At 40.5% G+C, this 27,018-nt stretch overlaps 1 protein-coding gene across 2 annotated transcripts in view; it reads left to right on the plus strand.

The window, feature by feature from the left end:
* Nucleotides 1-27,018, plus strand: part of TTBK2 (tau tubulin kinase 2) — a 230,002-nt gene that overhangs the window by 101,948 nt on the left and 101,036 nt on the right. For both annotated transcript variants that reach the window (XM_054028672.1, XM_054028673.1), the window contains exons 4-6: nucleotides 6,198-6,271; nucleotides 16,160-16,300; nucleotides 22,542-22,646. In XM_054028672.1, the coding sequence (XP_053884647.1) occupies nucleotides 6,198-6,271; nucleotides 16,160-16,300; nucleotides 22,542-22,646 (320 nt within the window). The remainder of the gene's footprint in view (nucleotides 1-6,197; nucleotides 6,272-16,159; nucleotides 16,301-22,541; nucleotides 22,647-27,018) is intronic.

The following is a 27,018-nucleotide window of genomic DNA, read 5'->3' on the forward strand; positions in this document are numbered from 1 at the left end:
CAAGGTTTTGGACACCTGTATTGCACTTGGCAAAAAAAGCAAAATGCAGCAATACATCTCCAAATATGTTCCTCCAGAATGCCACAGCTGCTACAAAAGAAGTTGTAAATATTTGAGCTGAGACCTCATTAGCTGCAAACTGCAGCAGAGAAGCTACACAGTTGTATTTTGGGAAGTTTGCTGCAAACTTTTTCTTATAAAGAGCTATTGTATATAAATATTGATTTTGGGACTTAATGAATAATGCTTTCAGCCATAAAAAGATGACTAATACTTCTGGGTAACAGTGTTTAAAAAATGATTTACCTGACTTTTTCCCTGGCTCTCATTTAAAAAAAAGGGGCGGGGGGGCGGGGCAGGGGAAAGAAGGAGGGATACGGCCGGGGTTCCATTATTGCTCAGTATTGTGGTATGGTGCTTTATTTTTAAGGATCCCCCTCATTACAAACTTTCCAGCTTCCCAGAAAATACTTTAATTGATCTCATCCTTATTATTTTCTTCTATATATTTCTGATTTTTTACCAGTTTTTGAATTCAAATGGGATTATACAGAAAAGCACTACTCTACTTCCAAGGTCCTTTGTTTTTCCACTCTATCCATCCAGTCTTTTATTCTAATACACCTCTACCCCGATATAACGCTGTCCTCGGGAGCCAAAAAATCTTACCGTGTTATAGGTGAAACTGCATTATATCGAACTTTCTTTGATCCGCTGGAGTGTGCAGCCCCGCCCCCCCGGAGCGCTGCTTTACCACGTTATATCCAAATTCGTGTTTTATCGGGTCGCGTTATATCGGGGTAGAGGTGTATATGAAGGGGTATAATCAGACCAAGTTATAAATCCTAGATTCGCTTTTTTGACCAAATTAGCCAAGGTGCAAGAACTAAAATCATATCAATCCTGGCATAAGATCTGTGAGTAACAGAATAATACATATAGTTCCTGACGTCCACATTCATCTGACAAACATCCTCCAGATCCTCATTTTCTAAGTGATACGACAAATTTGCACTTGCTCCTCTTGAATGCCCTCTGTGTACATTCAATTGATCCAAAGTGGAATTAAGCATTTCATTAAACTCTCCCCCAGAATAATATCCCCTTCCCTGAAACTTCCTAGAGCCCCTTAATTAACTTCCTAGGGCCCCTTAATTAAAATTAGGCTTCTCAGAATTCAATTTCTATTTGTTTTAATTTTGACGGATACTTGTGGTTATTTTTAAGCATTTTTTCTGATTTTTATCTAATTAAATTTTCACAATTGTGCAAAATTATGGATTTTAGGGTTGTTGGTTTTTTTTTTAGATTTTTACTGACGTAAATTTTCACAGTTACAGAAAATTATTCGGGGAGCATGAGACCATGGGGGAGTCAGACAATTATTTAATGACAATAGATGTTGAGATTCAAAATGTTAAAGCTTTCTAACCATTAAAACACAAATTGTCAACATATGAAAAGTAAATATCTTTAAACCAAACTCTAAGTTCTCAAGCAGCATTTTTCTTACTTTGCCTATCTGTACATTTTGATTATTCTTGATGGAAATATTTTTCCCCTTGGTTTGTGTGGGTACAATGAAATTGATGTTTACCAATATTTTACCAATAAAAATCTAATCCTTCCAAGCCTAATTAAAATATATCTGTCCTCCATATCTATAAGTTGTGCTGAAACAATAAAAGGGAAGTGTTTATTAAAAAGAATTGCCATTGCTCTTCTATTAATTTCCCTGGAGAGATGTACAATAGCTGTGTCCAAGAAGTATTTGGGTGTTTATCATCATATTTCTTCAAGGGTGTTTCCTGTAAATAGACTATACTAGGAAAATCCTTTTTTTCAGTGAGCAGAATACCTCTTTCCTTTTTGTTGGATTGGTCATCCCCTTCACATTAACAATGTGCATTAGCAATGACATTAATAAACTCACCCAAGAGTACCACATCTTCTGTCACCAAGTATATTACTCTTTGTTAAAGGCAGTGAGACCCTCCAGCTAGATGCCAGGTCTCCATTACATTTGCTCCTCTTCTTTAAAAAAGACATTTTAGATATAGTTCCCATCATATACACAATAATTTTAACACTACCACATATATTGCTTTTCCTTTCTTTAACACCTATATTATTGTGCCCTGACCCTAGGTCTGATTTACTGTAAATTTTAAAATTCCGTGCCCTAACATTTTATTATAATATACTCTTTTATATTAAAACATGTAACAACATTTATCATCTGTTTCTGATCTCTTGTTTCCCTTCCTTTGCACTGCTCCATTGTCACTATGTCCCCTCTAGCTGTGGAAGCCTGAGCTCACCTTACTTCCTTCATGGACATGTTAGTACCCTGTTGTGTTGTGGAGGGTGTCTTTTTTATATATTCGTAAGAACCAATCTTTATCTAAATCTTATTAAACATATTTATAACATAGGGCATTATGCGATTATTATACCATCTCTGATTTCATATATTCTTAAAATTTTCCACCATAGGTGACCCTTCTCCAGTTTATATTAATTTTGGAATGTTTGTGACAACTCTAAAATCAAACTTGCTTCACTTGAGGAGATCTGGGTCTCCTATTTTGTTATTAACTTTTTTCATAATATAAATCACAACATTCAATTAACTATAATATTTACCCATTAAGTATACTGTATCCACATAGAGTAAAATATCCTCCAACCTATTCAGCCCAGTTCCCATTTAACAATACCCTTTTATCATTATAACCTCATGGATATAATATCCATTATCTATTATAATGTCATAGCCCATATACTAATATTATTCTTTTAGATCAGGATTGTTTCTTCTACTCTCATGATTGTCCTGTTGTCTTAATGATGCATCTTTTTGAGCTGTTCTGGCTCTCTTTGATCTCACTGCTTCCCAGTGATGTCGTGGTGACCTGTAGGACTGATGCCCTTGATCCCATCAGATTGTTCTTGAGCTGATTTGCGTATTCTCATGTCCAGAAGTACCTGATTTCCTTCATTTGGATCTGAGATAGACATATATCTTCCCTTCCATCGAAAGGACAGTCTAAATGGGAACTTCTATTTGTATCTTAGATTGTTCTTTCTAAGAATTGTGGTGGTGGTCTCTTTGCTTTTTAAGGGTTGAGGTTTCCAGATCTGGGAAAATTTTTATGGGGTGGTTAAGAATCATTAATGGTTCAGCTCTCTCTTCATTGCCCTCAGTATTTTATCCTTGTCTTGATAGTAGTGTAGATAAATGATCACACTTCTTGGTCAGGAACCAGCTGAGGCCCTGGGGCAAAGGGATCTGTGAGCCTGTTCAGTATGAATGCAATCTTTATTTCCCAGTTTTAATATCTCATGGACAATATCGTCCAATGCATTCAGCAGAGTTCTCCCTTCAGTTTCCTTTGTAATATCATTAATCCTTATGTTAGTCATGCATTCTCTATTTTCCATGTATTCCAGCTGTAATTCTATTTCTTTTTCTCTTTTTTCAGTTATTTGAATTCTTTGATCTAGATTAATCGTGCTGTCTGGTGGCTCATTTTATCCTGTTTCCACATCTGATATTTTTCCATTAATCTCATTAATTAAATTTTTTTATCTTTAATGTAAGTCTGGAACTCATCCTTCATCTCCTTATTCGTCTTTTCGATTTTTAACAGTAGATCTTTCAGGTCAGTCTTAGTGACTTGTGGTTCTCCATCCACTTGCATAGTTTGTTTGCTGGAGGGGGAGTTACTCTCTTTCATGGCCATGTCTTTGGGGTTTTTTGGGGGCGGGGGAGGGCGGACAGGGGACGATTGATCTTTGTATTGGAAGATTTCTTTCCTTTCCCGAACATCCATATCTTCTTGTCTTTCCTTTTTTCTTGTTGAGTCCCTCTCAGGATGGCTGCTGCCACACTTTCCCTTTGTTTGTCTGACCTTTCCAAATGGCTGCTGCCATACTTACTCCCCCAGCCACAATAGTACAATTTTAATTATTTTTTTAACTTCATTGCACTCACCCACTCTCTCTTCGCAGGATAATGAGGGTCCAGTTCAACATCTCTAAGCTTGCCGAGTAATTTTTAATATGTTCTGCAGGCTGGTGATACTAGATTCTGTTGCTGGATATTCTCCTCCTGAGGCTGCTCTCTGGGACTGGGATCTGCAAGTTCTCTTCATTCTTCTCTTTTTCTTTTCAAAGCTGGCTTCATGGGTGGTTATTCATATTTATGGCTCAGATCAGTGGATTCAGAGTGTCTGGTTCTTTTTATCTTCTTAAATTGCTTTCATTTATTCCCCCTTTATTGCAGAGAGCTGGATTAAACCACCATCTGCTTTGCTGGTTTAACTATGCCCCAGAAAGGGGTACTTTTCAATGGTTATGTAAGTGCTGGTGAATAACTGGGGATATTTCACTGACATTAATGTTGGCTGGTCAGGAAGGTGTATGATGATTGCATCTTTAGGAATACAAGACTTTTTGAATGGATGGAAACAAGAACTTTTCCCTCAGATTGGCACATTCATATGTGTTCGATTACGATGCTAATAGTGATTCTTGGGGACCCAGCCTACCTTTTTGCTTCCCTGGCTCATGAAGCCATACACAGACTAATTGGACAGAAGCAAGGAAAAATGTAACTACCACCTAAGCAGGTGCAGGATAATTGGTGAATGTGCATTTGGTAAATTGAAAGGATACTGGAAATGTCCTGAGTGACTAGGCTAGCTCTGATTGAGCCAAATATTCTTATTGTTATTTCTGCATGTTTCATTTGACTGTTTTACATAATATTTGTGAAGCAAAGGAGCAAATGTTGCCTGTAGGGTGGAAGGGGTAAGTGGAAAGACTGCTGACTTTGAACAGCCAGACACATGGGCAGTCACATGAGGACTTTGAGATGCTGTATGGCTGAGGAAGCTTTGAGAGTGTACTTTGAATAGTGTGCCATAGCATGAAAGTGTGCTGCTGTGTGCTATTTTGTGTATTTTTATGAAAAACTTTCCTTAGTTTCTATATGAATTGTACATGTACTGTTAAAACCCAAGATGGGAGAGATGCTTCTTTTGGGGATCAAAAATGATGTTTTGTAAGACAAAGTAAATAAATATTATTTTCACAAAATGCAACTTTATTGAACAGTAATCAACAATTGAAGTATTTAAAAATATTTACAAAGTGCACAGTGAAAATGCTCCTATATGAACCACGTGTCAGTGTACTCAAATAATTTTTCTTGTTTTCTGCTGGGGTTGAGTGGAAAGGGTTTCTGCGTAGGCTATGCTGGTGCCTTGCCTGGGTTGTGTGTTTATGGCACATGGCCAGGGAACATAGAATTGTCCATACATTGCAATGGCTTTAGGGTGTCAATCTTCAGGCATTTTACTTTGTAATGATTTTCAGTATCTGAGTTTGTTTGAGGCACTGCATTATGTTTGGTGTGCTTCTCAATGCATGTCTCATTTCTTCGGCCTTTCCTTGAGCATGCATTTCCTCCAGTCCATTGTCTCTTGTGAGTTGGCCTAAGAACTCCTGAGAAGATCTGAAAATGTCTCCCTTGTCCATTCTTCTTTCTCCTGATTATGGTCAGTCTTTCAGGAGAGATGGAGGGTGTGCCTGTCAATGGTACCCTGGCTTAGGCCTCTGACAAACAACAAGTGAGAAAGATATTGTTAGATTTAAAGGCTTACTAGATAGAAAAAGATAAGTCAGAAACTCCCTAAAAAGTTCCCATAAAGATATTCATAAAAGCTATGAACTGTGTCTGACTTGCTTCAGGGATGCTTGCTTTAGGAAGGTGAGTATATGGGGCACTGTTCAAAGCCTGTAGCCATGTGGGGTGGAGGGTGGACTCTCGGGTGTCCTGGTAATAAGCGTAGGCATAGTGCAGTAAATACTGCAGAATTTATAATCATAAAATGTTGATCTGGAAAAGGTCATATAGTTCTTTCCCTGTACTGAGGCAGGATTAAGTATATCTAGACCATTCCTCACTACTAAGGGAGCTGATGTTTGTGGCAGAAGGGAGTTTTGTTTCATTGGAGGCAGAACTGCCACTGGGTTCACTGCTGTTTTAATGTGAATGTCTTTTAAAAAGTTAGTTAAAGGCACTTAGAGTAATACATAGGCACATTTTTTTCATATTTTACTAGACATGTAAATGAAGAAAGACAGAAATTAGTTGTTATTGGCTAACTTGTTTCTTTTTTTCCCCTCAGGGAAAGACCATGTCTGTAGATTCATTGGCTGTGGAAGGAATGACAGATTTAACTATGTAGTCATGCAGCTGCAGGTGAGTTGAACTAAATAGATTTTAGGGATTTATTTTTTCCCCAAGCATGTATTTAGCAAAAAATAACAGTGAAATTTTACAGCATGGTGGGTAGTAGAAAACAGGCCATTGCTATAGTGGGGTGGTGAGTCAAGGTAAACGGAATATTTCATATTGTTACCGTCATCTGCCAGAAAGAAGGAGAAATCTCACAGATCTTCAGAACAGACTGAATATTTTAGTGAGAGAGGTGTGATGTTTTCTGAGATAGTTTACATCCCTCTGAAAATTTTACTTCAAGTTGGAAGATAGCTTAAGATGTGCCCAACTGCTTCTGGAATAGATTATTTTTTTCAATATGAGTTTTTGATCACTTCTCTAATGAAAATACATTGATAAATTTCCTGTGTAGGTTAAGACTCAATCCAGAGGATCAGAAGACCTATTCTGAGTGATTGTGAATTTTCCCAAGCAGTACCTATAGGGGTGGCCATGCCTGTGCCCTGAGCTCCTTGTGCTTCAAACCAAGGGTATAGAGTGTGGAGCCACCCTATCTTCCTCTCTCTTCCTTCTTACCATCAGTGGTCAGAGCGTGCTGCCAGTTGTTCCTTTGTGAACATGTTGTAAGTGTTTTGCTTCTGAATGGTACTCATTTTGGGGTTTCTTTCCCTTTTCTTTTCTCTCTCAACTCAGAGCTCCGCCCAGTATCGGGGGAGCCTATGCCTAGGTCCCTTGGGTTTAAACTTTGTTCAGGGTGTTACAAACTGACGGCGACCCTCACTCTTGCTGCCTCAATTTTTTTGATGAGGGTCACATCAAGGACACGTGTCCAGTTTGCCAGGGCTTCAAGAGCAGAACCAAGAAGTTAAGAGAAGAATGCCTCAGGTATATCCTCATGGAGACCTCCATTTGGCTGGCATTGGTACTGCCTTGGTCAGATAGAGGGAGCACCTCCCCATCCAGGAGCACTCCCCTGCCTTACCGGAAGGCAGGGAATGGAATGGAGGAGACCTCCTTCACCAGGACACTCCTTGAAGAGGCATAAGTGTTCAGAGCCCTCTCAGCATCTGAAGTCAAAGAAAGGAACAGTTTCCATGGTATCAAAGTCTTCACTGCGGGACTCTTTAGCTGCAGACGTGACCCACTCCAGTACCGAAGATAGAGTGGATCCTCCAGCTTGCTGCCCTTGGTATTTCATTCTGGTGGCTCGATCAGTGCAGAGCCATTGATTCCAGTTCACTAGTTGGGACCTTAAAGGCTGGGTATTTCTTTAGAGCAGGTGCAGGAAGAGGGTTTATTATCAGTGAGCAAACACTTATTTCAGTACTGACCTGGAGGCCTATGTGGCTGAGCCTTTCAGTACTGCTCTTTCCAGTTATTCAGATCAGTAGTGTCTTGTCAGGGCTGTCGTACAGTGTGCACATGTTGCTTCTGATGCTGCTGTCCAGTACCACATCCTTTTACTGTGAAGCTGGTTCTGAGACCATCAGCAACCACCGCCTCAGTGCATAATACAGATAGACAAGAAGTCACTGAGGTTGCCACTGGTACTGCAGTCTAGTCAAAGATATTGGACCTGATCTTTGATCATGTTGTTTGGTACTCCGCCTCCCTGGCCGGCAGAGTACTCATATTCCTCCTCAGACTCTGAAGTGGGCTCCTACGTCTCCCAAAACAGGGAATCTAGGATGTTCTCCAGTCATTGTTATCCTCTCATAGGAGTTGTCCTGACAAGAGCAGACCAAGGCATTTGAGGGCCTGGTTTAGGCATGATTGTCCTTCAGTACTGTACTAGCCCTACCATTGGCCCTACTAGGTACAGTGGTGGATGTCTCCAGAGTCTAGATAATCATCCCAGCTGCACTGCAGAAATCAGTCCTTGAGAAGATGAGCCTCTCCACCCATTATCGACAGACTGCAGGAAGTCAGTACAGAGCAGCTGCTACATTACAGAAGTATATCCCCTTAGCAATGAAGTCTTCCCACATAGTATCAATGGGCCTCTTGATCCTGGTTCTGACCATCACTGATGAGGTGAGGATCAGAATGGCTTGTTGTTGGCTTTAGACAGGACTCCTACATCTACAGTTCTTGACCAGCGCCAGGGGGGTTCTAGCCTTCCCCCTTTGAATACATACTCTACCTCCTCTCTGGAAGAAGCACTGGTATTGAAACCCTCTTTCTGAGCACCAGATGATTTAGAGACCTATGAAGAGCTCCTGAAAAGGATGGCTACAACCTGGGGATACAAATGGAGCTTGTGGAAGAAAATCCACAAAAGCTCATAGATGTTTTACACCTGGCTACATCAGGGAAAGTTGCTCTCCCTATAAATGAGAAAGTTATGCAGCCTAATAAAACTTTGTGGCAAACTCCATCATCTCTCATGCCAGTGGCAAAGTACCCAGAACCCAATACCAGGAATCTCAGGGATCTGAGCAGTTTTTTCATATTCCATAGGGATCCTTAGCAGTGGCAGTTGTAAATGAAAAGCACCGCCATGGTAGAGCAAAAATGATTCCTAAAGACAAGGACACACAAAAATTGGATCTCTTTGTCAGAAAATTTTGAGAGAGAGGTGGAAGGCTATGCAGTTGCAAGGTCTGCTGTACAAGCTTCCTTGGATGCAGCAAGATTCAGCTGCCAGAGTCATGACAATGGTGGTAACCATGCACCGTGCAGCTTGGCTCCAGGATTCCCACTGAAGTCCAGCAGACTATCAAAGACCTCTCCTTTTAGGGCTGTGAATTGTTTTGTTTGAAAACAGATGATTAACTGCATACATTTAAAAAAAAAACTATAGGGCAGTGTTCAAGTCCCTGGGTCTGTAGTCACCAGTCCCCAAAAGACTGAAGTTTTGTTCTCAGCTTCCACCAAGTCAGCAGTATGGTTGGCATAGACATCTGGATCAGTATAAGTGGGCATACAAGCAGGAAAGGAGGAGACTTCCCCATCATCCGGGCAGCCACTCCTCTTTAAACAGCCCATTTAAATCTTCTGTCAAGGACAGCATACCAACAATATAAGATCTTGCAGACTGTCTTCCTCCCTTTGGGAGTCGGTTGTCATATTTCTTAAGTGCATGGCAATCCATCATCTCCAAGAAGTAGGTGCTACAGCACAGTGGAATCGGGATATACCTTCCAATTCCTGTCCTCCCCCTCCTTTCCTACCTACCTTCCCTGTCCCTTTTTGGGGAACCATCTAACAAATCAGTTCTGAGACAAGAGGTGCAGACTCTATGTTCTTTGGAAGCCACAGAAGAAGTGCTCTCTCAGTATCAGGGAAGAGGATTCTACTCACGATACTTTCCAATACCCAAAGCAAAAGAAGGTCCCAGGCACATTCTGAACCTTCAAAACCTAAACAGATACATCAAGAAGTTGTGATTCCACATGGTCTCCCTCACAATTATTATTCCTTGTTAGATCTGGGAGATTGGTCTGCTGCCTTTCACTTGAAGAATGCATGTTCCCACATCCATCTGACCATTCACCATGTCCACAGGAAATGTCTAAAGTTTGTAGTAGGAGGGGACTACTTTCGATTTACAGTTCTACCCTTTGGCATTTAATCTGCTCTGAGGGTTTTCAGTAAGTGCATGGCTGTGGTGGCTCTGCTGCTGGGACATCCAGGAATATCTTTACCTGGACAACTGACTGCTGTGAGGAGTTCCTGTCAGCAGGTATAGGAAAGTATTCATCAAACATTCCATCAGGTAATGAACATAGAGGAATTGACTCTAGTACCCCTCCAAAGGATAGAATTCATCAGAGCAGTTCTAGATTCAATTCTAGCCAGGACCTCTCTGCTGCTTTCAAGATGTCTAGCCATATGAGACATCTGCCTATCCCTCAAGAACCATCTTCATACATCAGTAAGGCTCCTGGGGCATATGGCAGCATGCACGTATGTGACTCCACATGCCAGGCTGGATTTCAGGGGGTTACAAACATGACTTAAGTCAGTATACCACCCTCATATACATCACCTGGACAGTCTAATATGAATCCCTGGCAAAATCATACCCTGTTCGGGTTGGTGGAGGAGCCAAGACAAGGTGTGCAGGGGAGTTCCTTTGTCCCTGCCTCTTTCTTCCATAACTGGTAATGGACACTTCAGACATGGAGTGATGAGTGCATCTGGGAGCCATGTAGGTTCAAGGCTTGTGGTCCACTCCAAAGATGAAGCCTACCCATAAACATTCTCAAGCTAAGGGCAATCTCCAGAGTGTATTGCCAGTTGTTACCACATATATGTGGCAGAACTGTCTAAGCACCTGCCAACAACACCACAGTGGTGTTCTACATCAGTAATCAGGAGGCCTCCAGATCAAACAGCCTGTGCCAGGAGGCAGTCAGGCTGAGGAACTTCTGTATACAAAATTGCTTGATATTCGTAGCATCACACCTGCCCGGGGTTCAGAATGATGTAGTGGACAAACTAAGCAGGTCCTTCACCTTGGATCATGAGTGGTCCCTCAACAGGTCTATTCTACGATCAGTGTTTCAAGTAGAGGGGGGGGAGCACTGTTTTCTCTAATCCAGTGACTACTAGGTTCTTAAAAGATCTAAATAGACTGTTCTCACATATTAGGGACCTTTTCCCAGAGTGGGATTTGAACTTAGTGTTATCTGCCCTCATGGGTTCCCCTTTTGAACTGTAAGCCACTTGCTCATGGTGGCATCTTTCAATTAAGGTGTCCTTTTTAGTAGCCATCATGTCTCCAAGGAGAGTAGGAGAGCTGCATGGCCTAGTAATGGATCCTCTATATACTATTTTTTTCAAGGATGAGGTACAACTTAGGCCACGTTGCAAGTTTATTTCCAAAATAATGTTTGACTTTCATCTCAATCAGTATATGTATTTACCAGTTTTTTTTCCAATGCCACAGAGTCATAGGGGCAAACAAAAGCTCCACCTGCTGGATGTTCAAAAAACTTTTGTGGCTTTTTATTTAGAAAGAACAAAGCTTTTCGTTCTCTTTCCAATTACGTTTGTCTCCTTTGCAGAATGAATGAGGGGTCATCCCGCAACAGTGCAGTATATATATACACAGAGAACATGAAAAAATGGGGGTTGCCATACCAACTCTAAGGAGACTAATCAATTAAGGTGGGCTATTATCAGCAGGAGAAAAAAAACTTCTGTAGTGATAATCAGGATGGCCCATTTCCAACAGTTGTCAAGAAGGTGTGAGTAACATTAGGGGAAAAATTAGCATGGGGAAATTGTTTTTAGTTTGTGTAATGACCCATCCACTCCCAGTCAGCATCACTTGCCCCATTACCTCAGCCGTGCACAACACAATGCCATACACAGCCTCAGGAACAACTCTGACATCATAATCAAAAAGGCTGACAAAGGAGGTGCTGTCGTCATCATGAATAGGTCGGAATATGAACGAGAGGTTGCTAGGCATCTCTCTAACACCACATTCTACAGGCCATTACCCTCTGATCCCACTGAGGGTTACCAAAAGAAACTACACCATCTGCTCAAGAAACTCCCTGAAAAAGCACAGGAACAAATCTGCACAGACACACACCTAGAACCCCAACCACGGGTATTCTATCTGCTTCCCAAGATCCATAAACCTGGAAATCCTGGATGCCCCATCATCTCAGGCATTGGCACCCTAACAGCAGGATTGTCTGGCTATGTAGACTCTCTCCTCAGACCCTACGCTACCAGCACTGCTAGCTATCTTCGCGACACCACTGACTTCCTGAGGAAACTGCAATCCATCGATGATCTTCCAGAAAACACCATCCTGGCCACTATGGATATAGAAGCCCTCTACTCCAACAGTCCACACAAAGATGAACTACAATAATATCCCCGATAATGTCACAGCAAACCTGGTGGCTAAACTTTGTCCTCACCCACAACTATTTCACATTTGGGGACAATGTATATCTTCAAGTTAGCGGCACTGCTATGGGTACCCGCATGGCCCCACAATATGCCAACATTTTTATGGCTGACTTAGAACAACGCTTCCTCAGCTCTCGTCCCCTAACGCCCCTACTCTACTTGTGCTACATTGATGACATCTTCATCATCTGGACCCATGTAAAAGAAGCCCTTGAGGAATTCCACCCTGATTTCAACAATTTCCATCCCACCATCAACCTCAGCCTGCACCAGTCCACACAAGAGATCCACTTCCTGGACACTACAGTGCTAATAAGTGATGATCACATAAACGCCACCCTATACTGGAAACCTACTGACCACTATACTTACCTACATGCCTCCAGCTTTCATCCAGACCACATCACACGATCCATTGTCTACAGCCAAGCTCTAAGATACAACTGCATTTGCTCCAATCCCTCAGACAGAGACAAACACCTACAAGATCTCTATCAAGCGTTCTTAAAACTACAATACCACCTGCTGAAGTGAAGAAACAGATTCACAGAGCCAGAAGAATACCCAGAAGTCACCTACTCCAGGACAGGCCCAACAAAGAAAGTAACAGAACGCCACTAGCCGTAACCTTCAGCCCCCAACTAAAACCTCTCCAGCGCATCATCAAGGATCTACAACCTATCCTGAAGGACAATCCCTCACTCTCACAGATCTTGAGAGACAGTCCAGTCCTCGCTTACAGACAGCCCCCCAACCTAAAGCGAATACTCAGCAGCAACCACACAACAAAAACACTAACCCAGGAACCTATCCGTGGAACAAAGCCTGTTGCCAACTTTGTCCACATATCTATTCAAGGGACAATATCATAGGACCTAATCATATCAGCCAAACCATCAGGGGCTCGTTCACCTGCACATCTACCAATGTGATATATGCCATCATGTGCCAGCAATGCCTCTCTGCCATGTACATTGGCCAAACAGGACAGTCTCTACGCAAAAGAATAAATGGACACAAATCAGACGTCAAGAATTATAACATTCAAAAACCAGTCGGAGAAAACTTCAGCCTCCCTGGACACTCAATTACAGACCTAAAAGTCACAATTCTTCAACAAAAAAAACTTCAAAAACAGACTCCAACGAGAAACTGCAGAACTGGAATTAATTTGCAAACTGAACACCATTAAATTAGGCTTGAATAAAGACTGGGAGTGGATGGGTGTGGTGGGGCGGTGCCCCAGCCCCTGAGAAAAAGGCTGACTGCCAAGGGAGGAGGACTGGCTCATGGGCTGAAGGGTAGCACCTTGGACAGAGCAGTGCTGGGGAAGGGCAGAAGGAGCTGGGGAGCTCCAGCCAAGGAAAACCCCAGGCTGCAGGCCTGGCTACAAAGGGCTGAGCAAGTGCACAGGGCCAAAGGGGAAGTGGCCCAGAGACAAGTCTGATAAGGGGAGAGAAGGAGGGCAGGGAGGCTGCCGCTAGAGGGTCCCTGGGTTGGGACCCAGAGTAGTGGGCGGGCCTGGGTCACCCCCTTCCCCCTTGCACTATACTTGGCTGAGGAAGAGCGTGGCCTGATACGGGCTGTGGCTGACTCCTGTGACAAAGGGGCTAGACTTTGAGGCTGCAGCCGGCCACTAGAATAGGAGCAGACGACGGACGGGACACCACCGGCAGAGGACGCCCTGCAGAGGACAGAGCTAATTCCCAGGCGTGCCAGTGGGAGGCGCTGCGGGGTGAGTCCTGCACCTCTACAATGGGGCATTACACAAACTGAAAACTATTTCTCCATGCTAATTTTTCCCCTACTGTTACTCACACCTTCTTGTCAACTGTTGGAAATGGGCCATCCTGATTATCACTACAAAAGTTTTTTTTCTCCTTCTGATAATTGATTCGTCTCGTTATAGTTGGTATGGCAACCCCCATTTTTTCATGTTCTCTGTGTGTGTGTGTGTGTGTGTGTGTGTGTATATATATGTATATATATATATATATATATATATATATATCTTCCTACTGTATTTTCCACTGCATGCATCTGATGAAGTGGGTTTAGCCCACGAAAGCTTATGCCCAAATAAATTTGTTAGTCTCTAAGGTGCCACAAGACTCCTCGTTCTTTTTGCTGATACAGACTAACATGGCTACCACTCTGAAACTCAAAATGATGTGACTTTTCTTTAGAGAAAAATGTTGTGGCATTAAAAAGAATCTGAAAAAGCAGTAGGTTCTGATACACATTTGCTAGTCATTCTGCTACTTGGATATTCAAAAAGAATGGAGTGTAAAGATTTCTGTGAAAACTTGTGTTGTGTTTTTATTCTCTGTGGCTGCCAGGCACTCAGAAGGTTACAGATAAAAGACTCTATCATAACTAGAGCTGCTTTGCTGGCAATTCAAAAAAATAAAAAAATCTTTTTGTTTCAGGTTGAATTGAAAACAAATTTTTTCAAAATTTTTAGCAAATTGAAAAGTTAAACTTTGAGATGAGTTGAAACAAAATGCGTTTTGTTCCTGCTCTGATTTTATCGTTGCTATTTCAGTGAATTTGAAAAAGCTAAGGAAAACTAGTTCCACAAAATGGCAGGGAAAGGAGGTGGTTCCACTTTCCTCATGATTGTTCACCAATGGTTAGGGCACTCACCTGAGATGTGAAAGGGCCACGTTCAATTCCACTCTCTCTCTCTGAAATGGAGAAGGGATTTGAACTTGAGTCTCTCACAGTGCAGTAGAGTACCTTAGCTATGTGGCTATGGAATATTCCAATGTGGGTCCTTCACAGTCTCTCCTGTTGAAGCTGTTTCAAAACTTATAAATTAAATAATCATTGGAGCACAGACTTGAACTTGTGTCTCCCATATCCTATGTCAGTGCTCTAACTACCAGACTAGTCATTCTCACCCTCTTTCCCTGGCCTCAAGACTATCCATTTGAATTCATAGTGGCAAATTCATAGATTCTTTCCAGAACATCACATAGCTAAGTGGATAGGGTACTCCCCTGAAATGTGGGAGAGACAAGTTCAAAGCCGTACTTCACATCAGGAAGAGAGAGGAACTGAACTTGCATTTCCCACATGCCAGGTGAGTGCCTTAACCACTGGGCTGAAAGATATAAGGAGACCACCTCCTCATTCTCCACCTCCAGCCGCTTTTGAATCTAGTCCTCCTTTGTTTTTGTCAAAATGCTCAAAATCTAAAATGGAAATGTTGAGTTGGGTCAAAATGAAATGTATTGTTTGGACATTTCCAAAACATTTTGATTTTTTGGTTTGGTCAAAACTATTCTGCAAACTCAAATGTAAATTTATGAATAGTTTTAGGTAGACCGAAACTGCAGTTTCTCCCCTAAAATGTCCATCTCTAATCATAACTAACAAATAGGCCAAAATCACTTTTCTGCTAGATTCAGTGATTCAGGTTATCTGGAATCGGAGACAGTGAGTCACATTTTCAAAAACAGCTTCTAAATTTAATGTCTGAAATATTTGGAGAATTTTTCATATAAATTTAGAACACCTTCTCCATCACTGAATTTTTCAATCAAGATTGGATGCTTTTCTAAAAGATATGCTCTAGAATTATTTTTGGGAAGTTCTGTGGCATGTGTTATACAGGATCTCAAATTACATGATCATAATGGTCCCTTCTGGACTTGGAAACTATTCATCTATGAGATGTGGTGTCCCTGAAGAGTACAATGGATGAGGGGCGAGTCCTAGGATACGTTTCTTAAGACTTCCGTTGTGAACAGTTTAAGAAAAACATCCAGTGTTGTAGCTGTGTTGGTCCCAGGATATTGGAGAAACAATGTGGGTAAGGTAGTATCTTTTATTGGACCAATTTCTGTTGGTGTGAGAGATGTAAGCTCGAAACCTTGTCTCTCTCACCAACAGAAGTTGGTCTAATATAAGATATTACCTCACTCACCTTGACTCAGTTCAAGATAAGATAAGTAAATAATTTATTAACATTATCTGTGAATACTGTTTTTGGGACTGCTCCCGAAAATGTTCTTATGTTTTGATTAGGGTCGGAATTTGGCAGATCTGCGTCGGAGCCAGTCTCGAGGGACCTTCACCATCAGTACCACCCTGCGCCTGGGAAAGCAGATTCTTGAGTCCATTGAGAGCATTCACTCTGTGGGATTCCTGCACAGAGACATTAAACCAGTAAATTCCTTCTTAAGCCAAAACCAGTAATGAATATGTGGGCTTCAGTTGACAGCATTAAGAAGAAAGGGCAGGGTATTAGATGTTAACTTACAAAAGTTAGAAGGGGCAGAGAATTGGATATGAATCTTCCAAGATGTCAGTGCAAAATTTATTTAATTCGTGCTAGATTGCAACTGGTATAAATGGCGGTCATCCTCCAAGTGATGTTGAATTAGCATTTTCATCTATCAGCTCTAGAGACCTTATATAGCAGTAACTCCCACCACAGAATAAAATATGATTAGAGATTATTTGGACTATATAAGCAAACTCTTAATGTAAGAAATCAAAGGGAGTGAACTTTAACCATAGGAAATATTTGTAAGAGTTTTAATAATCTAATGTATGAATAACAAAGAGATATACACCATCTCTGCATATGGGAGAAAACTGTTATGTGCAGGAGGCAGCATGATATGCTAGGTTGTCAAAGCCTGAGCTTTGGATAAAACCCACTAAAAATAGAAAGCTTTTGGTTGCTTGAGTAAAGTGTAGGTACAGAAATTTTATTTGGGAAAAGCAACATACAGTACATAATTCTGAAGGAATTCCTCAGCAGTTATTATGGTGTTCTGGTAATTGATTATTCTGTAGTAATATGCTTGTTTTTGTTTGGAAGTCTTATTCACCAACAAAGACACTAAGTTTTCAATTTCAAAAAGCACGAACAAATTTAAATAAAAGATACAGTATTAAACAAGCAGGATATTTAAGACCTGTCGGATCTAACAGGGAAGACTAACTCCTGAAGGTCTCAGTGCCTTTAAAATTAAATATTTGCCTGATTATATTTTTTAAAGTATTATTTTAAATACCATGTAAATACCATTTTGTTCCACCCACAAAAAAAGATAGCTACAGTACTGCCCTTACACCACTTGCAAGCTGGCAGTTGACTAACATAAAGTGATGAATAATAAGCTATACTTTACTTAAATAAGTTAATAACTTATTGTATAGTGCGGGTATACCTTATAGGTTGTTTTAATTTACATAGTGTTTTTATTTATTTTTTTCTCAGTTACCTCTATTGAAGTGTAGATTTTGCATTAGCCATTGTGAATATTGTTTGGTGAAGTTTTTTTAGACAACTGTCTAGTCTTGCTTATCTCTGACCATCTGTCCATTTATTACTCCAACGGTTTGTTATTAAATTTCTCTAAATTACAAAGTATATATTTTCTTTAGAGAAGTATAAAAACTACAGATGTCTATAAAGCTGGCACATTGCCTGTGTTTTAAGGTGAAGAGCAAGTGGTTTTTTTTAACAATGAACTAAATTAAGGTTAAATAGCAGGCATTTAGTATTGCGTTCAGCATATAATCGATTTTAAATATGCCTTTTTCCTTTGTAAGATTATAACCACTGACTTTCCAAAGGACTGTATTATCCTTGCTATTTAGTGCATTCCATATATTTTCTAAACGTGGCCAGAAATGAGCTCTTTATGGTTTCTTCTATGTCTCTTCTGTTCTATACTGCTGAAGAAAATACTGTTATCCCTGTCACACAGATTCACAACCCCTAAGTTATCTTTAACTCCTTCTTCTCCTCCCCACACATGCAAGGGGTCACTAAATAGTGTTCCTACTTCTTTCACAACATACAGAAAATCTAACTCTTCCTCTCTTGTCTGAAAGTCAAAACACTTGTCTATACCCTGGCCACTTCTGTTTTAATTAATGCATCCTTCTTCTCTTTGGAGTCCCTGATAACCAGATCACTGACTAATTTTGTCAAAATGTAACAAGTTCTTTTCTTTGCCTTTTGCTCTGAACACCTCTCCTCTATTTGAAACTTTCGGCTTGTTGCCCTTTGCTCACCTGATCCTTCCTTTCAAAGTCCTGCATGGCTAAGATTCAGTCTATATATCAAATCTAATTTCTTATTGTGTCCATCCTCTCCCCTTTCACAACTGTCAGTAATGTCAATTCCACTGCCCTCTTTTACTCCCTTCTTACACTCCCATGTTTGCAGTTCTTCTATGCATAAGAGACAACATGGGACTTCACCAGGCTCTCACATTCCACCTAATGACCCACTTGTTCCATGAAGCCTATGAACACTTTGCCACAATAAGCCCCATTCCCGCTGCTACTTTACTGAAAAGAAGAGATGGGATATATTTAAAAAAAAAATACAAAAAATTCCCCTGCCCCTCTTCTTTTGTGCTCTTCTTTTGGTATTGCACTGTGGCCTGTCTTTTCTATGAATGTCAAAAATTGTAAGCTCCTTCATGCAGGGATTTTCTTCACATTTGTGCATTGTACAGCAATGAATGCATTGTTAGCCCTTAATAAACAACAATAAATAGAGCTATCTTTTGAATGTTTAGCGTGATAACTAATAAGAATTACTGCCTTGCCCAATAAATTGTAATGTGTTGTTTGATCATGCACTTAGTGAGAACCTGAATTATTTTTCTTTCATCTGTTTGTTAGTATCACACACTATACTTTCCACTGTGAAGTAGGTCTTATTTTTGGTATTTGATTTTTCTCGTTTCCTCTGAGATTGTCACTGCATTTGCTACATGAATACTATATATTGCTGTACATTAAAAATGTCATCAGACTCTACTGTGAACATGTACAATTGAATTCCATACATGCAAAGCTCTTCTATTTTTTGTCACCATTATTTTCATCTTCTGACTTAATGTTATCTGACAGTATACACTGAATTTCATGCCCTAATTATAATGCCCAGTTCACAGGATGGTGTGATGTAAGTCCTCTTTGAAGACACTTTTGAATTAAGAAATTTTCATTTTTATCCTTCATTCTTGCATTACATTTTTTAAAAAATGGTATGTCACCCAGGACTTCATTTGCGTGGTGAGTGGAGCCAGAGTCAGGTAGGATTGAGTGATATACATTGGAGGGAGATAGGTGGAGCATCAAACTTGAAAGGTGCAGAGACCGTGAGGTAGGCTGGAAGCAGAAGGTGATATGTGTGTGATGGGAGGGCCAGGTATGGATGGAGGCAGCCTCGTAGTTGTAGGGAGAAGAGTTTGGATGAAGCCATTGGAGTTGAGGAAGTGTACAAGCCACAGGGAGGTGAAAGATGTTGCTGGTGGGGGAAGTGATTGGGAACTTAAATATTGAGCCAGGACAGGAGCAGGAGCAACAAGGAGAACCACAAATTATATTAGAACTATTCCTTCCTTCTAAGAGAGGTGCTACATAACACCAGAACACATCTGGATGAAAGGATTAAATCGCTTTCTAGGGATAAGGTGGACTTTTGACTTGGAGTATTCTTTACCTACAGATAAAAGTCCACATTATTTACTGGAGAAAAATGCCCAGAGCTTAGACCTTCAGCATTCCAGAAGCAGTAAGTCCAGTGGTGGATACAGGCCTGTAGACATGAACGAGAGGACATTTAAACTCTCTCTGCATAAAGAGAATACTGCTGAACACATACATTTCTGCTCCTGTTTTATTTTTATTTTTATTTTTTTCATCTACCCATTGGACCTGAAACTGCTATATGTTTCTAATATTTTTAGTTTTTTCAGGTTTATTCAGCAGAAATGCTTTTTGTAGTTTTTAGAAAACTGATAGTTAAATTTGTCATTTGGGCTTTGTGTTTGTGTTTTTCCTGACACAGAACTTATAGGCCTAAAAGCTTGTTTCAAAATGGTTGGCTTTGAAATGATAAAAAAAAAAAAAATCAAGTTTTAAGCATTGTAAAAAGTGATGGGCCATATTCTTTGCTTGCTTCTCATGGCAAGCCAGAAACAAATATCTAGTTCCTGGTAAGTGCCTTGATGCCAAGTCTTCCGATCTTAGTCTCACTTCAAAAGCCTAGATACTCAAGGAATCTATATGTGCACTTGTGGATGAGTGATCTGTCAAAGCACAGAAAAAGAAAAGAACAAAGTTGTGAAATCTTAGTTATCTTGTCAAATGGATTTGAAGTGTCCATGCCCTCTCTGTACAGCTCTTACAATGCAAGTTTTTGGTACTATCTTTGACATATCTCAAAGCCAAATTCTACTGTGGAATTTCTGCTAGCATCCACGTCTGATTTATCAAGACTATCCAAGTAATCTTCTTTGACGTAGTATTCCTTATCAATTTTTTTCCTCTGATCTCAAAGGCAAGCCTTTCTCAGTGCAATCTTTTGGTGTACAAAAAAAAAATCCATTTGTCAACAGTCTCAATTCATCATCAGGAAATGTATATGTCCCCAATTGTCCCTGCTTGTATCCGTTCTGCAAGGAGGGAGACAGGTAGTAAGCATACCCCAGCCTTTCTAAGTTGGCCATGGCCCATGTGGATCTTCATTATAACATCTGTGAACTGTGATTCCTTCTGTTTACAGAACCACTTAAGTTAATTCACATTAAAGAGCCTTTTATGAATCCTTCTAAATTAATGTCAAGCTTTTGTTCATTTCCAGAGTGAGAGTATCTCAGATTCTCTGTCTAGATTTGAGTGGGAATGTGAACTTGACAGGTCCTGCCATTCCTGAAGAGCAAATTTTTGTTTCATCTGTTCATCTCTGATGGATGATGTAAAATCTTACAAGTGACAATTTGCCAGCTCTCAGATGCTTTAAATGATCCTCTTTCTTCATTCAGAAGAAGACTTGCAACCAGTTAACAAGCTTAAATCTGACATAGACTAGAAGGTAGGTCCTCCTATCATTTTAAACTGCCAATATGTTACAGAGGCACTTGGCAACAGTCCAGTCTATGGTTAAAATGCTTCCCTGTGCAGGTTTTTAATGTTTTTTTATAGACTCTTCTAAATTCTTTGGGAGTGAGACCAGGAAATGATAGATTTGGAATTCCAAGGATTTTCCACCTCACTGCGCCTAATAAACAATATAGAATATTAGGCTGCTTAATAGCTAAATGGACACTTTTTTCCTTTGGCTCTTTTCACAAGAGTGGCAAATTACTAGGTTCTAGTAATTAGTTATGCCACTAGAACATTTACCAGTGAATTATGACAACTTAAGCAGCTAACTTATAAGAGTCAGAATTGTCTGACTCTTTTAGACTAACTTTCTCTGATCCAACTATAAGCTTGTGCTCTGCCTCTGGCATTATTCGTTGTGGCTTGTGTCTCTTTCCAGAGATACAGGAGTTCAGTCTCTTTCTTGTAGAACTTCATCTGCTTTGCTCCAAGATGGATATCCTGGCCAAAGTTATAAAGACCAGGGCTACTACTGGATTCATTGGTTTCATTCAAACTGGGTACATGAAGTACCAGGCAGTAGAGAATCCGAAATCAACAGTAGCTTTTCCACAGTCATCAGTGCCAAATTTCCAATATGGTGAGTTCTCCCACTTGTACGGGGGTTTTTCTTAGTGCACAGACTCTTGTTTCAACTCTTTGGGCTAGCCCTATTCTTTTCCATTGATAATTTTTAAGGCTTGTTGAACAAGTCTAGGTCATATGGTTAAAACACAAGTGATAGGCAGACTGTTATATTAGAGACGTTGCTGACATCAGAGGAGCTGAACCAGTGCAGTGTTGAGAAATTTTAGGAAAAAAGGCTGTGTAGACAAAACCCAAGAATTAGAATCTGTGGAGACAGATGATGAATAAGAAAATGAACTCTAACTCCGTGGTTCTCAAAGCGGGTCCGCCACTTGTTCAGGGAAAGCCCCTGGCGGGCCGGGCCGGTTTGTTTACCTGCTGCATCCGTGGGTTCAGCCGATTGCAGCTCCCATTGGCTGCGATTCGCCGCTCGAGGCCAGTGGGGGCTGCTGGAAGGGTGGCCAGCACATCCCTCAGCCCGCGCCACTTCCAGCAGCCCCCATTGGCCTGGAGCGGCGAACTGCAGCCAATGGGAGCCGCAATCGGCTGAACCGACGGACGCGGCAGGTAAACAAACCGGCCCGGCCTGCCAGGGGCTTTCCCTGAACAAGTGGCGGACCCACTTTGAGAACCACTGAGTTTAACTGAATTTTTCAGAATGTACTGCCTCCCAAATCCACACTCTCTCCCTCCAACCCATTTGTCTTTGAAGATTTTTTTCTAGGCAGCCAGAAAAGAGGATGGAGCATTCTGCATCCCTCTCTTGGCATATACAGTGCCAGTATAATGTGTTCTTTTCTCCAAAGTGAATGGAACATGGGCAGAAGTGAAGATATAGAAGGAAAGATAGAATAATGGAAAATGACATGCATTAATATGTATATATTAATAATGTATACTTTTTTGTTTCTTTTTCTAGTCAAACTTTGCTATGGGACGTTTCCCTAGCACGTGTAGGAAGTGCTACATGCTGGATTTTGGCTTGGCACGACAGTTTACAAATTCATGTGGGGATGTCAGACCGGTAAGAATTTTTTTTCCACAATTATTGTAAATGATTATTAATTTGCTGTGATAATATACCAAAATCTTGCTGGAGACTGAATTGATACAGTATCTAAATTTGGTTCACTCCATTCCAGAATAGAGATGCCATATGGTCTAGTGGGAAGTTCAAAGGACAGGAAACCAGGAAGAATCATGAGTTCTTTCTTTGGCCTAAGATATAGAGTTATTGTGTGCCCTTGGGCAGTACTTGAATGCCTTGTATATCAATCAATCTATCCAGCTGGAAAATTAGGCAAAAAGCAGAACCTTGCTGAATAACAAATGTTACATCAGAGCTAAACTTTTCGTAGTAAATAAATTACGGAAAATAATATAGAGGAGAAAAACTCAAACAGTACATTGAAAACGTGCAGTAGTTTGGAGAGGAAAGAATTGGGCGGAATGGTAGAATGAAACCGAATACAGCTAAGTTTAGTTACAATATTGCCATAAGAAATACAGTAATTTTCAAATATGAATTAGGAATTGGGGAATGACTATGATTTAGAGAGGATCATAGATACAGGGATCTGAATAAGAACATCGCAATAAGTACAGTAGAGCCTCCCTAATTCACTGTTGATTGGGAGTCCATTGTGAATTCCTGAAGTTTGCAAACTGGGAAGTAAGTGAACACAATGTATGAGAATACATGATAAAATGTAGTTTATATGTTTGACTAGTTTTTAGTTTTAATGTTTATGGTAATATTGAATAACGTAGTAGTCAATATTATGTAGTATATTTTGTACATGTAGTGAAATTGAGTAATAGGAACATTCTCAATAGCATTTACAATTCAATCTTGGCTGCGAGGTGGGGCAAAATGGCTATTTTTGTGTGTGCAAATTCTGAGGTGTGTGGATTAGCAAAGTAAATTAGCGAGGTTCTGCTGTACTCTATTCCTTCAGTCATAATGCTGGACATTGCAATGAAAACAAAGAGCAAGGGAGACCAACAGAGTGGCTGCAGCTGTTGGAAAGGTGAGCAAGTAGTTTTTCATTTTCATAAGCTTTTGTCTTTTTCTGTATGTCTGATGTTTATGGTTGTTTTTCTGACTTGTAATTTTGAAATGAAACAAATACTTAAGATTCTGTAAGTTCAAAAACATACATCCACCAATGGTAGTATTTTCAGGAAAGTTAAGAGAAATACTATATTTTCTGTTGCAAGCAGTTAACACATACACCTCTACCCCAATATAACGCTGTCCTTGGGAGCCAAAAAATCTTACTGCATTGTAGGTGAAACTGCGTTATATCGAACTTGCTTTGATCCACTGGAGTGCGCAGCCCCGCCCCCAGGGAGCGCTGCTTTACCGCGTTATATCCGAATTCGTGTTATATCGGGTCGCGTTGTATCAGGGTAGAGGTGTATTTGTTTCTCTTATAAAAACCCATGTGTTGCCTTTGTTTTTCATTGTAGTGCCCTGCAGTATAACTGAAGTAGTTCTTTAATGAAATGTAGTCTATTTTCAGGCTTTTCTGATGGTATAATGCATACTGTAATGATGATACAGTATCAACAAGGAAAATGCATAATAGTTTTTATTTGCAATAATCAATCACTTGTGTCTTTCGGTTAAATAGCAAGTAGTTCTTGTTGCATCAACAAGATGACTACTAATAAAACTGAGTTGCATTTTCTTTAAGCAAAATATCCTCTGTGTTTACATCGTCTCTTCACTGCCGTATAGTGATTCTTATTCTGATCTTCACTAGATTTCCTTATAGGTTTTCCTAAATATATTTCACAAATAATCTGGAGATAGTAAAAAAAAATTCTCCAAAAATGTTGAGGTGTATTATTTTTTTAAATCTAAAATATGATAATAAAAGTCAACATATGTTATGGAGTGGTGGTTGCTGCTCCATAGTTAAGGTTGATTCTGGCTTTTTATAATAAGCCTCATTTTCAACACCCCTAACTTCCCCCAAAAGAAACCAATCTCACTGAAACTTCTCATGCCATGTATTGTCCCTGAATCCTTGAATTGTAATGGGAAGTTTAGTAAAAATCAGAAAAGGACTTTTAAAGTTATGGTGCCACATCCTCAGCTCTCTGGCTCCTTTGTGATGCTTAGGCAGTGCAAAGTAGCTAGACAGCTTCCCTAGAGGGCGCCTGGGGCTGGGAATTCCTGAGGGTCATAAAGCCATTTTACCAGCTGCAAACCAGTTGCTTCCTGTTACAGTGTAGGGGCTGCTGTTGCTTCAGTGGCCCCTGGGGCCAGCTGCATCAGCCGCTGCTCAGGCGGTCCTGGGGCCAGCTGCCTAGGGCCGCCTGAGCAGCAGCAGGTACAGCTGGCCCTGGGTTCATCCCAGCTACTCGGGCAGCCCTGGGGTCAGCGGCACTGGCTGCCATAACTGCGAAAGTCACAGAGGTCCTGGAAAGTCACAGAATCCGTGACCTCCGTGACAGACTCGTAGCCTTATTAATAATCATTTAACATAGGGCATATCTACACTGCCCCATAGTTTGATGTGAACAACAACGTGCATCAAAGTGTTGCACTTTAACTTCCCCATGTAGACCCTGCGAGCATGAACTAAAAGGTTCCTAGTTTACATTAATTTAGTCCTCTGCTAAGACTACAGAGGCAGTTCCCACACCTTGCATCTGGCTTTTATAGAATAGTTAACTCTAGAGCAGGAGTTCTCAAACTGGGGGTCGGGACCCCTCAGGGGGTTGTGAGGTTATTATATGGGGGGGGTCATGAGCTGTCAACCTCCACCCCAAACCCTGCTTGCCTCCAGCATTTATAGTGGTGTTAAATATATTAAAAAGTGTGTTTAATTTACTGGGGGTGGGGGGTTGCACTCAGAGGCTTGCTGTATGAAACGGGTCACCAATAAAAAAGTTTGAGACCCATTGCTCTAGAGTATACAAAAATATTCATCACATTGCAGGTAGAATTGTTGAATTTAATGGACCTTTAAACTCCCTTCCCTTCATTAGTTGTATTGTCTTCAGTGGAACAGACTGAGCAAATTTAAAACTCAGTATAATTCTTAGCTCTTCAGAGGGATGAGGGAATTTTGTTGAATTACCCTATCGTTACATAATATAGTACAGCTCCTGTCACTGTCAAAATGAGAAAATAATGTTCACTAAGGCTACAGTGCTGCTGTTCTTCAGTTTATGGATTCTTTTGAACCTATCATCCAGTAATAGAATTCCTAGCATGACTAATGGCCACCATTTTAGGTGCTGACAATTTTGTTTGTTATACATTCCATCTCTTAAATTCACTTTTAAAATGTTATGTGTCCTCAAAATATTTGGGGATATTTCCTGCTAGTATTTAACTATTTTATGTGCTTTCATGTCCACGCAATATTTGCCTTCAGTTTTGGAACTGAGAAACATGCTGCAATAAAAGTTGAATAATTTTACATGCCTTAAATGAAGTTTGTTTACCTACAAACTTGCATTAGCATTAAAATTACCTGTAAAATAAAGGCCTCTTTATTTTACTTTACAGGGATATATGACCCTCTCAGTCAGTGGGAAGTCTGTCAGTTGTTTTTGTTGTCAAAAACCATTGACCAGGTAGAGGAGACATAGTTCACAAATATTTTAGATCACATGGCCCTATGTCTCTTGCCTTTACATATAGCCAGAATGAACGCACATTGTGACAGTACCACTTCATCACATATGTAGAAATAAGTACCAAATACTAAAGTCTTGCTAACAGTGTTCCTTTCTCAGGTATTTTCCCCCAGTGCATAGAACAGGAAATGCTTATTTTCAGCAGCAAAGACAGTTCCTGAGAATTAGCACAAAACTAAACTTTTGAAACTTTAATTTTTATCATTCTGCTACTTCGAGTTTAGTGTGGAGAGCTTGATTCCATTTGTTAATAGCTAACATAATCTGAACAAGTGATTAATTTTTTTCCCCCTTCTATTGGGCACCGCTAGATTTGAAATGACTTCTAGTGCACAGGACTCTCTGAAGGCTTGTCTACACTGGCACTTTACAGCACTGCAACTTTCTTGCTCAGGGGTGTGAAAAACACCCCCTGAGCACAGCAAGTTTCAGCGCTGTAAAGCGCCAGTGTAGACAGTGCCCCAGCGCTGGGAGCAGTGCCCCTCATGGAGGTGGTTCTCCCAGTGTTCTGCCGCGACTACACAAGCCATGTTAAAGAACTGCCACGGCAGCACTTTAATGTTGCCAGTGTAGACTAGCCCTTAGTCTCCTCTCCACAATTCAAAACTGTGGTTTGACAACTTCTGTGTTTATTTAATCACACAGGACATGCTGAACCCTCAGGATAAGGCTCATTGGCTGTAATCTTGTCAGTAGCCTTGATGCTGTTGATCATGAGATGATATTGACACATCTGC

The sequence above is a fragment of the Malaclemys terrapin genome, chromosome 4 (genome assembly GCF_027887155.1).
Source record: "Malaclemys terrapin pileata isolate rMalTer1 chromosome 4, rMalTer1.hap1, whole genome shotgun sequence".
NCBI classification, from domain to species: Eukaryota; Metazoa; Chordata; order Testudines; family Emydidae; genus Malaclemys; species Malaclemys terrapin.